The sequence below is a fragment of the Balaenoptera ricei genome, chromosome X (genome assembly GCF_028023285.1).
Source record: "Balaenoptera ricei isolate mBalRic1 chromosome X, mBalRic1.hap2, whole genome shotgun sequence".
Taxonomy (NCBI): Eukaryota; Metazoa; Chordata; class Mammalia; order Artiodactyla; family Balaenopteridae; genus Balaenoptera; species Balaenoptera ricei.
In genome coordinates this window covers 17167321-17181090 of record NC_082660.1, presented here as the reverse complement: position 1 = coordinate 17181090, position 13770 = coordinate 17167321, and the positions used below count along the sequence as shown (strand labels likewise).

The 13770-nt window shown below is 39.9% G+C and overlaps 1 protein-coding gene across 5 annotated transcripts in view; it reads left to right on the top strand.

Moving 5' to 3' along the window:
- Positions 1–13770, top strand: part of RPS6KA3 (ribosomal protein S6 kinase A3) — a 108322-nt gene that overhangs the window by 32840 nt on the left and 61712 nt on the right. Inside the window, exon 1 of one of the 5 annotated variants that reach the window (XM_059909860.1) lies at positions 13418–13496. The exons of the other annotated variants lie outside the window; for them this stretch is intronic. Coding sequence (XP_059765843.1) covers positions 13458–13496 — 39 coding nt within the window. The 5' untranslated portion in view covers positions 13418–13457. Of the gene's footprint in view, positions 1–13417; positions 13497–13770 lie in introns of those variants that run through there. 5 annotated transcript variants of the gene reach the window in all.

The following is a 13770-nucleotide window of genomic DNA, read 5'->3' as shown; positions in this document are numbered from 1 at the left end:
TCCTTAGTGACCTAAGGATCTAGCGACACCTCTTCACTCTAACCTAGCCTCGTGCCTATGGAATGCTCCAAGAGAGAAAAATAGGCACTTAACCTTGCTCGAGACTTTGCATTTTGGGATTTTTTTGTTAGAGCAGCTTAGTCTGTACTCTGACTACATCTAATCATTCATTAACGAAGTAGTTAATGAATGTCTATTTGGTGCCAAGAACTCTGCTAACTTGTTAGAGACACAGAAACACATAAGGGAAACTTGCAGTTTTAAAATGGCAAAATAAAGCTGTTTTTGTCCTCTTCTCCTCTGGGAAATTACCACCCAAAACAACAAGGACAATAAGAAACGGAAACACGGTCTTTGAAATTAGAAGACTTCTGTTATTTGAACCACAATATATAAATATGAAAAGCAGGTAAAAGAGTCATAACAAGGTGAAGTTATAGGACCTAAGTGCTGGTGAGGAGTATATCATCAAGAAGCAAGCCTTATTTAGGGCCCCAAAGCCCCAGAAGAGCTCAAGAATGAGGTCACCAAGTATTGTGGAAAGTGGAGGTATGGCACAGGCTGAAAATAGAGATTGGTTGAATGTCGATATGAAAAGCCTTTACTCTAACCCCTCTCCTACCCCTGGAAGAGACAGAAAGTATTTTATAGAGAAAAATGAACCAGAGAGGCTCCATACATGGGGAACCCCAGGTATAGTAGGAAGTGGGGTGAGACACGGGGCTGGAAACAGGGAGATCAAGTGAAAGCCTACTCCTCAATGGTGAAATGATCCCCTTCCCCTCCCCATTTCACCAACCAGGACCATATCCTCCAGACAGGAGAGTGGAGTCGTCTTTCCTGAAGAAACTGAATGATCCCTGATAAAAGACCTTCAGATACTGACATTTGGGAGATCTTCAATGTAAAGGCTGGCTACTTGGCCATTTAACCTACAGGAAAGCCTACCAGTTGACAAGCTCCACAACATCTGGTCCACTTCGTAGTGCCTCACTCTTAAAAATGAGTTAAAAGCCAAATATCACCAGACACTTGAGAAAGGATTCCAACATGAAAGAATAAGATCTTGGGGGAAACGGGCAATGCAGGAAAAAGAAAAAATAAATTAATATCCTTTGAGTGCTAAGAGGTGAAATTGATTTCCTAAAACAAGAGTAGAATGCTATTTTTTAAGTCTACTCTTATTTATTTATTTATTTTTGGCTGCATTGGGTCTTCGTTGCTGCGCGTGGGCTTTCTCTAATTGCGGCAAGCAGGGGCTACTCTTTGTTGCGGTGCGTGGGCTTCTCATTGCGGTGGCTTCTCTTGTTGCGGAGCACGGGCCCTAGGCGTGCAGGCTTCAGTAGTTGTGGCACGCGGGCTCAGTAGTTGTGGCTCACAGGCTTTAGAGTGCAGGCTCAGTAGTTGTGGTGCACGGGCTTAGTTGCTCTGCAGCATATGGGATCTTCCCGGACCAGAGCCGGAACCCGTATCCCCTGCATTGGCAGGCAGATTCTTAACCTCTGTGCCACCAGGGAAGCCCAGAAAGCTACTTTTTAAAAAACAGAAAAAGAAGAAACTCTTAGAAATTAAAAATGTGATAGTAATATTTTATATTTTAGTAGAATATTTAGAAGCTAAAATTGAGGAAACTTCCCCCAAAATAGAACAAGACAAATAGAAAGTAAGAGAGAAAAAGAAAGAGAAGCAATTTAACATTTACGTAATAGGAATTCCAGAAAAAGACAATGGGGAAATGGAGGGGAAGAAATTAGGAAAGAAATACCATAAGATACATGTTTTCCCCCCCACATCTTAGTATCTCTGAAATCAGAAGGTTTGTTATAATCGAAGGTGTGACACATTTTAATTGGGAGCACTTTCTCTTTCTTAATGGTACAGTGCTAATCGTGCTCTTAGATTAGGTAGAATACTAAAAGACCAAAAAAAAATTTTTTTCCCCCAACATGAGGACCACAAGTCTCCGGATTAAAACAGCCTACTGAAAGCCTGTTAATAATAACCAAAAAAATAAAATAAAATAAAAAGAAGAGGAACCACCCTACTCAAGAAGGATTGTTATTATGAAATATCAAAACACCAGGGATAAAGAGAAGATCCTAAAAGTTTTGCTGTGGGCTGGATGTGTTCCCTCAAAATTTGTATGTTGAAGCCCAACCCCCAATGTGATGAAGTTTAAAAGTGGGGCCTTTGGGAGGTGGTTAGGTCAGAAGGGCAGAGCCCTCATAAATGGGATTAGTGCCCTTATAAAATGGACCCCAGAGAGCTCCCTCACCCTTTCTGCCCTGTGAAGACACAGCAAGAAGACGGCTATCTATGAACAAGGAAACAGATCCTCGCCAGACACCGAATCTGCTGGCAACTTGGACTTGTACTTCCCAGGCTATAGAATTGTGAGAAATAAATTTCTGTTTGTTATAAGCAACTCAGTCTATGGTATTCTGTTATAGCAGCCCAAACACACTAAGGCAAACATTTAGAAATTTTTTTTATACCATATATAAAGGCCTGGGGGACTTCCCTGGTGGCGCAGTGGTTAAGAAAACGCCTGCCAATGCAGGGCACACAGGTTCGATCCCTGGTCCGGGAAGATACCACATGCCACGGAGCAACTAAGCCCGTGCGCCCCAACTACTGAGCCTGCGCTCTAGAGCCCGCACGCCGCAACTACTGAGCCCTTGTGCCACAACTACTGAAGCCCGCGTGCCTAGAGCCCATGCTCCGCCACAAGAGAAGCCACCACAATGAGAAGCCTGCGCACCGCAACAAAGAGTAGCCCCCGCTCGCCGCAACTAGAGAGCCCAAGCACAGCAACGAAAACCCAACGCAGCCAAAAATAAAAAATAAAGAAATTTATAAAATAAAGGCCTGGGTATAAGAATAATATACGACATTTCAACATTGAAAGTTAAAAGTCAAGGAGCAGTGCCTTTGAAATGCTTAGTGAAAATGATTTTCAACGAAGGTATTTTCAGACATGTACCTATTCTTTGGAAGAAGAATACCTTCTTCTGCCAACAGTAGAAGGTTATTAACTAAAGGAAAGACATGAGATTCAGGAAACAAAAGACCCAACATTTACAAGCACAGTGAAGAAAGTTCCTTCCCATTATGATGAATAAAGGATGCTTCAGAAGACTAGTTCATTCAGTAGGCTTAGAGAGTACTCAGTCCAGATTGAAGCAGACAGATGATTCCAGGAGGGCTGTCTTCAGGGAAAAAAAAAGAAGTTATGAATTGTCCAGTAGGTTTGAGTATTGAAAATCCACTTGAGAGGCAGAGTGAGAAGAATTTGAGATAGGTGCAAGGAAAAGAAAGCAAGTTTTAAAACAAAGCAACTATAAATTTAACAAAAATAGAAACATTGTACACAAGAAATGTAACTAGAGTATATTACTTCAAGCAGTGAACAGTGTTTACATAGTCATAATATTTGTAAAGACTCAATATTGATTTAACTAAAATGTGTGATATGAGTGTTAAGTCAACTATAATAGGATGTCTAAAGGTAATATCTGAAATTGTTGAGTCAGGAGAAAATAGTATAAGGTTATTAGCTATCATATAAATACCAGAGGGAACAATGAATAGAGCTGAAAGGGTATCGAGAACACTGGGTACTGCAACTTTTTTGTTATATAAGCCTTGCATTGTTACTTGACCCTTTAATCTTCACTCAGACCTTCTTGACATATGGAGCTGACCCTGTGATTTCTCTTGAACATGTCTCCTGGTTTCTAGTTGTGGTAGAGCCATTTCATTCTGTCTGGATTTTTCTCCCTTCTTCACACCTCATCTCTTCCTCTCTTCCCTTTGTTCTTTGCCCTCCCATCTGCCTCCTTCCTATATCCTAGATCTGCTTTTCTTTCATCTTCTAGAATTTAATGCTGTTTTCCTTTCTTCTGGCTTTCTGAAAGCTCAATCCTTTCTTGTCTTTATGCACCTGAAGTAAAATTTTTATTTCTTCCACTCATGAAGTATACGAAATTTATCTAATTAAATTGATCCATACCAGAATATAACAGTTAGTCATCACCTTCCACCATCTCCCTCCCCAGGAATGTTTGCGTGTTAATTCATATTTATGTATAATTAGTTGAATTTCTCACCAGTTAACTTGCTCCAGCCAGTGTATTTTGTTTTCTCCCTTCCCTGCTGGAGAGACTTGATTATTTTTATCCGTTATTCCGGTAGGGCTGGGAGAGAGACTGCCTTCATAGCAGAAGGTAGGGTGCTGTATAGCGCCTCAAGCCAAGATACCTTCCTGGACTCCAGAATTTTCTATCCTTTCTCAGCTGGCCAGAGGACTCCATGCTCTGATGATCCATGCAGAGGAAATAGGGAGTCTGGGCTGTTTAGGTCTCCATAATCATCCAAGAATCATTAAAGCAGTTTCTTGCTTAGTGGGGAAATAATTCTCTTAATGGTTCTTACAGTAGCAGGCAAAGGTTCTTCTGAGGCTTGAGAATTAAAGGACATAAATAAGTACCTAGCACAAAGGAAGAGCCCAGTAAGTGTTAATTTTCCTGTCCTCTTCCTCCCAGATGCTGATCTTACTCTCTCAGACTATTCACCTAGTTCCTCTTAGGAACTAGGGTGGTATCCAGTAAATTTTCTGGCTGACAGTAGGCCTGGCCTCAGACAAAACTGTGAATTGACTTTCTCTTAATTTGGTCCTTTGACCCTTCTGTTCCCCTTACTGTTTATTTCTAATGACCGTGCATACATTAATCACTCATAACATTAACTCTGTGAATATTATATTACTACAGTCCTAAACACTATATTTATCAATGCAGTCTTTGTAGCTCTTGTATCAGAGTCACATCCAGTTGTCGAGAATTAGAGAAAACTTGGGCTTCCCTGGTGGCACAGTGGTTAAGAATCCGCCTGCCAATGCAGGGGACACGGGTTCAAGCCCTGGTCCGGGAAGATCCCACATGCCGCGGAGCAACTAAGCCCGTGCGCCACAACTACTGAGCCTGTGCTCTAGAGCCCGCGAGCCACAACTACTCAAGCCCACTCGCCTAGAGCCTGAGCTCCGCAACAAGAGAAGCCACCGCAATGAGAAGCCCGCGCAACGTGATGAAGAGTAGACCCTGCTCGCCGCAAACTAGAGAGGGCCGCACGCAGCAACAAAGACCCAATGCGGCCCAAAAAAAAAAATAATTAATTAATTAATTAAAAAACAAGGAATTGGAGAAAGCTTGTTAAAAGTAGTAGCGGTTTAAAAAGATAAAATGGAGATAGCTCGTAGATGACCTTGGATGCCAAGTTAAAGAGCAGCACCCCTATAAAGGTCAAAGGCAGGAGTACACCAGCAGTGCCCCATTCTTTTCAAATCTCCTGATGGGCCTTTAGCAGTAGTTTCTTCCAACTGCTACGCACGCCGTAGCTACTGTTCATATAGTAACCCTAAGGCAGCAGTGATTTGTATGACAGCCTTCACAATATCCAGGGAATTTCACCAGTTCCCTGTTGTCTGCTGGTTTCCTCCATTTCTTTGAAGGTTCCCTCAAGCTCCCTTAAAACTTGCATTTGAACATCCAAAACGATACTCACAGCTGTGAGTCCAGCACACACTTGCATAACTCTTGCAGTCATCACGGGTTAAACACAAAATAAACTACAGAAAGAGAAGCCCTGGACTTCCCTGGTAGCGCACTGGTTAAGTATCCGCCTGCCAATGCAGGGGACATGGGTTCAATCCCTGGTCTGGGAAGATCCCACATGCCGCAGAGCAACTAAGCCCGTGCGCCACAACTACTGAGCCTGCGCTCTAGAGCCCGCGTGCTGCAACTGCTGAGCCCACGCACTGCAACTCCTGAAGCCCGCATGCTCTAGGGCCTGTGTGCCGCAACTACTGAGCCTGTGAGCTCCAACTACTGAAGCCCGCGCACCTAGAGGCTGTGCTCCACAACAAGAGAAGCTACTGCAACGAGAAGCCCGCTCACTGCAACGAAGAGTATCCCCCGCTCGCCACAACTAGAGAAAGCCCGTGTGCAGCAGCAAAGACCCAAGGCAGCCAAGAATAAGTAAAATTAATAAATAAATTTAAAAAAGAAAACGAGAAATCCTAGAGGAGTAGACAATAGACAGCGAAGAACCCACTCAAAACAGGAAAGTACAGTAGAGTGCTTGCTCATTGGCAGGGAACATTTGTGGAGTGATACACTAATGACACTTACTGACTAATTGTGTAGAGTATTGTCTGTTTTTCTAACTCTCATTAGCTGAAAGTATATTTTAGCACTTAGAGCATGGGGAAGATATGCTCTAGTAGATTTAAGTATATACCACTTAGGAAAATATTTCCGAGATTAAATAGCATTATAATTAGCACTGCATGGTGGCATTAAATAGAGTATGTGTATAATAGGCAAAATTTCCAAGCATGTAAGTTTTCCTTTACTACATTTTTGGCCCTCTTTCAGGGCTATTTCTTATTTCTAGTGTCCCTTTTCTCCACCCCTAAGAGCTTTTAAAAAAAATCGTGGCTTGCCTAACTCATATGATCCCTGTGATCCAAATGTGCTTCTCCTCTGCTCTAGTCTACTTATCATAGTACCCATTTTTTCAATTTGACTGATCTAAACCATAATTGGAAAGAAAGAAAATTCATCTAAGTTCTCTTGAAGTATGAATAGTTTATTGAGTCAACCTGAAATACTGGTGTATTGAAAGTTGTAACTCCTGTACTTAAATGAGTCTCTTAATTTAACCATTTTAGACAAAAATGACTAAGTAAAAAGAACTCCAGGGCTTCCCTGGTGGCGCAGTGGTTAAGAATCCACCTGCCAGTGCAGGGGACACGGGTTCGAGCCCTGGGCCGGGAAGATCCCACATGCCACGGAGCAACTAAGCCCGTGTGCCACAACTACTGAGCCTGCACTCTAGAGCCCGTGAGCCACAACTACTGAAGCCCGCGTGCCACAACTACTGAAGCCTGCGTGCCTAGAGCCCGTGCTCCTCAACAAGAGAAGCCACCACAATGAGAAGCCCGCACACTGCAACAAAGAGTAGCCCCCGCTCGCTGCAACTAGAAAAAGCCTGCATGCAGCAACGAAGACCCAACGCAGCCAAAAATAAATAAATAAATAGAGAGGAAAAAAAATTATTAAAAAAAAAAAAAAAAGAACTCCAGGCTAAGCAGGAAAAAAAATGTGTGAATAGGGTGACCAGCAACACCACCTAGGGTGTATTGCTGCTTACTGCAAGATTCCAGCTGGGACATCGGTGGTGCTGCCCCCTCGCCCTCTCGTCATGCTCAGGGGAGATATTGTGAGTGGAATATAGCGTGCTTTCCATTGACACAGGGCCTTAGAAGCAACCCCTCTCAGCGCTCTAGGAAGCCACTACCATTTGGTTCAGGTTGATGATCATAAAACTTATTTCCCATCTCTGATTTAAAACCTTAGAACCATAGCACTTTATAACATTATCTACTGATGGATGTGTGCTACAGAATAATTCTCCTGTACTTAAATGGAAATCCTTAGATATTAAACCCTTTACTGTCTGAAAAATTGATTCATACAAAAAAACTGTATCTGAAGGAATTGGTTAAGAGCATGTTAATTTTAAGTTTTTATTATAGCAGTTTATTTTTCTCCAGCAGGGTTCAGCCATCATGGAGTCATGAAGATGGTTGATAATTGGGTTTGACCAAGGTTTGGGTTTCGCCAGACAAATATAACGTATGGTGTAGAAAAAGTGTTCAGAAACTCTGCTATGGACCCTCTATTGAGCTGTCTTCCTTCAGGGTCTTATCAAAAGGTTTAACACCTCCTGGCTTCTGACCTAAGTCAGCCACTGGCCATACATATACATGCTCCTTCCCCAGATAGAATTGCCTGTCTATACTCCCACCAACGTCACAGCCATTCCCACTTCCAAACTGTGGGAACTTGGGCAGCAGGTTCCTTAACTTCTTTCTAAGCCTTAGTTTCTTCATCTGTAGTGTGGATAATAGTATTTACTTATCTCATTGTGGTGAGAATTAACTGAAGTAATTTCATGTAAAGCATGGTTCTTAGCATATAGTAGTATCTTATATGATATTGTCAGAATTATACTTGAAAGAAAAATTTATTAATAAATGAGAATTCAAATAAAGGAACTAAGGATTCAGTGAAAGAAGCTAGAAAAAGAACTACAAAGTAAACCCATAAATAGCAAGAGAAAGGATTTAAATTTAAATTCCAAAATCAGTGAATTAGAAAACAGGAAAAATAAAAAAAGCAAATGCACAACATTAGGAAAGCAAAACAGTATATAACCACAGATAGGAAGGAGATTAAAATATCATAATAACTGAAATATTTACAGATGAAATGATATAATGTCTAGGATTTGCTTCAAAGTAATTATGAGAGTGGGGGGAAGTGAGTATATGAAGCAAGATTGGCCATGAGTTGATAATTGTTATAGTTGAGTGGTGGGTTCATGAGGGTTTGTTATACTATTCAGTCTACTTTTAGATACGCTAGAAATTTTCCTTAAATTTGATTTAAAAAACATAATAGTATACTAAATATATCTCTATACTGATATGCAAGTCTTGCTGAAATATGTGGTTTTCTAAGAAAATCTAAACGATATCATTTAGGAAGGAATAGAAAAACTATGACTTTACCAATAGCAAGGGAGAAATTTAAGTTATTAAAGAACACGTACCGCCACAAACATCCCCTCGTCCCCCACCACTACAGTGCCAGGCCCCAGGCCCCAGTAGGAGAAATCTTGGAAACTTTCAAGAAATAGATTATCCTAAAGCATAGGAAAAAATTGTATCGCCTTCTAGTCCGTTTTATAAAGTTAGCATAGCCCTGAAAATGAAAGTTAACACAGAAAAGGAAACTGTGCCACTTTATGAATACAGATACAAAAATCCTTTTAAAAATTTACAAATCAAATACAGACATATTAAAACTATGGAATTTTCCTAGGAATACAAGCATATTAGGACATCTATTGATCTATCAAATCAGTAGGTCAAAGGAGAGAAACTAAGTTTATATTAATAGATAATAAAAAGACATTTTATAATATTGAATATTCATTCTTCTTTTAGTGAAGAGGAAGTAGTCTGATATTAATGATTATGTCTAAAACCAAATATTGATATCATATTTGAATGATTTACTGAATATATTCCCAAGTCAGGATCAAGGTAGCATTTATTAGTGTTTGCTTTATGTTCCATAGACTATGAGAAATTTGAGTTTTATTCTGGGATGGGAAGCCATTGAAGAATGTGAGGTAGGGGTACGACCAAGCCTGATTTCTGTTTTAAAATTATTCTGGCTGCCGTGAAGAGAAAGGATTGCACAGGAAAAATTTGGAAGGAGGAAAACCAGTTAGATGGCACTAGATGATAATGGTTTGTACTGACAGTGTCAGAGAAAATAGAAATAGACAGATTTGAGATTTATTTCAGAGATAAAATCAGTAGAATTTACTGATGGATTAAATATGAAGGGAAGGAAGTTAGATTAGAAAGGAAAAAGCCCGAAAGGACTTACAGGTTTGGGGGATTGGTATTGATGCCGCTGCCTAAAATGAGGAAGGTTAGCTTCCCATTACACTTGAAATCAAATCCAAATCCAAACTTCTTGATAGTCTGTAAGGCCCTGCTTAATGTGGCCCGAACCTACTTCCCCATTTCCTTCTCTTTCCTTGGTGTTCACCACATTCTAGCCACCAAGGTCTTTCCTTTGTGCTTTGAATTCATTAAGCCGATTCCTAATCTCAGGGCTTTTGCATTTGCTGCTCATTCTGTTGGAGGACTCAAGACCATGAGTCAGCAAACTTTGTTTATAAAGGGCTGGGTAGTAAATATTTTAGGCTCTGTGGCAGCTACTCAAGTCAGCTGTAGCCATTATGTAGGGAAAAAACCAGCAGGAGCTCTTATGTAAATAGACATGGGCATGACCAGATTTAGCCCTTGACTGGCCCTGCCTGGCTGTAGTTTACCCCTGCCTGAGGTCTTGGTGTGCTTCTCTCATTATTTTTTAGGTTCTTCCCGGAGGACAACTTGGCAAATACGTTAGGATCAAGAAACATTAAAATGCTGCATACTCTACCTCTAGAAATACAGTGCCACTTCCAGAAATTATTTCTAATAAATTGTGAATGTGCACAAAAGATGGGGACATCCCAGTGATATAGAAGATCAAATACCCAACAATAGGGGATTAGTATAGTAGAATGCTCTGCAGTCATTAATAATGCATTGAGGATGATTTAATAATAGAAAGTAGGGATCAGCAAACTGTACCTGAGACCTGCCCCATATTTTTGTAAATGAAGTTTTATTGGAACACAACCTCACCCATTCCTCTTCACGCTGCAGTGGCAGTGTTGACAGAGACCAATATGGCCTGCAAAGTCACAAACATTTACTTTCTGGCCCTCTACAGAGAAAAAAGTGATAATATGTGTGCTATGGTCCATGTTTATGTGTGTGTATATACAGAAAAAGACTAGAAAGCACCAACATAGTGGATTTTTTCCCTCTTTTGTTTTTCTCCTTTTTGTTTATCTTTATTATTTAAGTTTTCTATACTGGACATGCATAGTTTTTATAATAAAATTACTTTTCAAATAGTAAGGCAAATGATAAAACCAATAAGACAAAAATGAAAAACTAGCTGAAAATTTAATAAGAGAAATTTAAAGATAGTTAAAAGTTAGAGGCAGGAAAAAGGTTAGAGGCAGGAAAATACCAACAATAATATCTGGTTTCATGTGCACAACCACACAAGTAGTGTCCATTTCAGATTTCAGTATATGATACTTAATTGGGCAGCCATTATTTGAGTTCCTCCTGTGTGCTGTTTGCCTGTTCTGAAGCTTAATCTGATAGGGACAGTGGGTTGTGCTTAAATACTAATAAATGCCATAAGCAATGTCCCTTCTGTACTCATACAAAATTGACAAAATGTCCAAACATTTCTCATAGACACTGGGGTTTACTGCCAAAATATTTCTAAGCCTGACAAGACTCCTGGGATACCTCTGATACTTAGACATGGTATGGATATTTGAGCACACACAAAAGGAACACTGAGGTATTTTTCAGTGTTTCAACTGCTTATAATGAGATACGGGTTCGTTCTGGTTCGGAGATAGCTGACACCCAAGTAAAGCAGTTGCTCAGTGATATCTTGTATATAAGGGATTCTAATCATGTGAGCTAGTCTTTTAACTTTGTTTATGGTGCTTTTTGACGTAGAGGAGTTTTTGAATTTTATAATCAAACCTATATCAGTGTTTTCCTTTATGGCTTGCATTTGCTAAACAGGTAGCCAAATATCCTAACATCTCCCTCAGATGTAAAGTGTCACATTCTTTTCTGTCACTCTGCTTATCTTTTATACAGCAGTACCATGCTGTTTTAATTAAGGTATCATTTCATCTGAGGGAGACTTAGTTCAGATTTTGGTATCTGAAATATTGCTTCATTTTTTAGGGGTAATATTAAAAAGCATAACTCACAGTAAAATGTGAATTGTTAACCTGAGCATCACTAGTCATTAAAGCCAATTTAGACTAATCCTTCAAATTCAAAAAAGGTTATTTGGTTGCTTCTGTTCTTAAGTATTACTTGAGTAAAATTGATGACTACTCTGTACAGAGACACTCCTGTTTTATTTTGTACCCCTTAATTGGTTCTATAGTAACCATGATGTTTGCCTCTTCTTGACAGTCTTTTTTTTGAATAAGTTTATTTGTTTGTTTGTTTGTTTATTTATTTATTTATTGGCTGCGTTGGGTTTTCGTAGCTGTGTGCAGGCTTTCTCTAGTTGCGGCGAGCGGGAGCTACTCTTCCTTGCGGTGTGCGGGCTTCTCATTGCGGTGGCTTCTCTTGTTGCGGAGCACGGGCTGTAGGCGCACGGGCTTCCATAGTTGTGGCACGTCGGCTCAGCATTTGTGGCTCACAGGCTCTAGAGCGCAGGCTCAGTAGTTGTGGCGCACGGGCTTAGTTGCTCCACGGCATGTGGGATCTTCCCGGACCAGGGCTCGAACCCGTGTCCCCTGCATTGGCAGGTGGATTCTTAACCACTGCGCCACCAGGGAAGTCCCAAGCAGGTTTTTTTTTTATTCTTCAACTTTCATTAGGTCATTTATAGAACATTGCCATAAAAATTTGATCTAGCAGGAAGAGCCCTGGCCTTTCACATGGTACCTGTAGCACCTAATGGACCCTCTAATGTTTGCTCAATACAGGACAGCAGCACTGAGCTCCCATGATAGATAGCTCCGTCATCAAATACGTGCCTGCCTTGATCATAGTTCTTCAAGCTTGGAGCAAGCTTGGTGATTTTTAGAGGCTCTTCAGGTTTTGAAAATTCAGTGATTTTATTAAATTCGTATAGGGTATGTAGATTAACATTTGAGGTTTTTATTGGTTCCACATAGATTGTGTACGTTAAATAAAGTATTTTCCCACAGCTCTCGATGCTTCTGTCCTTTGGTTTTGTTTAAATGCCGCTATCTCAGTGATCATGTTCTGAATATTGGCATACTTTCAAAAATATTTCCCAAAGCAAAAATACCTTAGAATAACTTCTGGAAGCTATTAGAGGATGAAATGGAGTAAGGGATTGTCTGGTAGCTTGACCCCTCCTTCTTTTCCAGGTTGACTTCTTCAGTAAATGTTCCTTTTGCTCACTAATAGCCCAGGGAGTGGACTTTTTTTAATTTAGATTTTATCAGCTAGGAATGTGAGTTTTAACTGTGGGCTTTGACGTCTTTAACCTGGTTGATAATTGATGTTTATAACCAATGTGAATTTAAATGTAATTCACTTTCATTGAAGACAGGAAGAATTTGTCCTTACATCACAATCAAAAAGCTTCTTGCATGTGGTCATTTTCTTCCCGTAGTTCGGAAACTCTTCCTCATTGACAGGGAACACCCATGACATGTCTATATATAACCTTAAAATAGTCTTGAAACTGCCCTTTGGAGTGTGTGTATAAACATTACGAAGGGTAAAATTTCACATGTGAATTGATGACTTGTTATTTTAATTGTGCTGACTAGTTTCAGTTGCTTTTAAAGTGTCGTATAGTTAAGAAATACCAGCATATCTCAGGATTCTGAAATAAAATAATGTTCGTTTCACGGGTTGTGAAAATTGTCTGGATTTCTGGGAACCAGGAGTACGAACATTTCAACAGGATTTTGCTATCAGCAAATCTGTTTTGGTTTCCTGTTCTGGCCTCTCTACCTATCAGCTACATTAGTGCCCTCGCCATTACGTTTCTCCTTTCTTTTACCACAGGAAAATTGTCATGCCTCTTTCTCTAGCATTTCAGGACCCGCCTGACAGGAAATTTTCTAATTGCCGGAACAGCTGGTAGGGGAAAACTTTGCAGGGGCTTGGCCTTCCCTTTCTAACTTAAGTTTTACCGTTAGAAATTCTTTATCACCATCATGGTTTCATAGCCATGTTTAAATTTCTGTCTTTTCGTGTTCGCTCTATACAGGTAAGCTTTGTTCAACTTCTTTAAAGACTAAAATGTTTCGATTAGAGCTAAGTATAATTATACTAATTAAACAATTATTTCACTTTATATGTTCTTTTAAGAAGCTTTTCAAAATTCAAAACCAGTTCTTATAGAACATTTAAAGAATAATATTTCTATCTACTAAAAGTAAGCCAGCTATTTATATTATCTATTTCAACTCTGTGTATTTTGTAAACTTATTTTACATTGCCTTTTTAGTGCTAAAGTAATTTTTAATCTTGTTAGTGTTTGT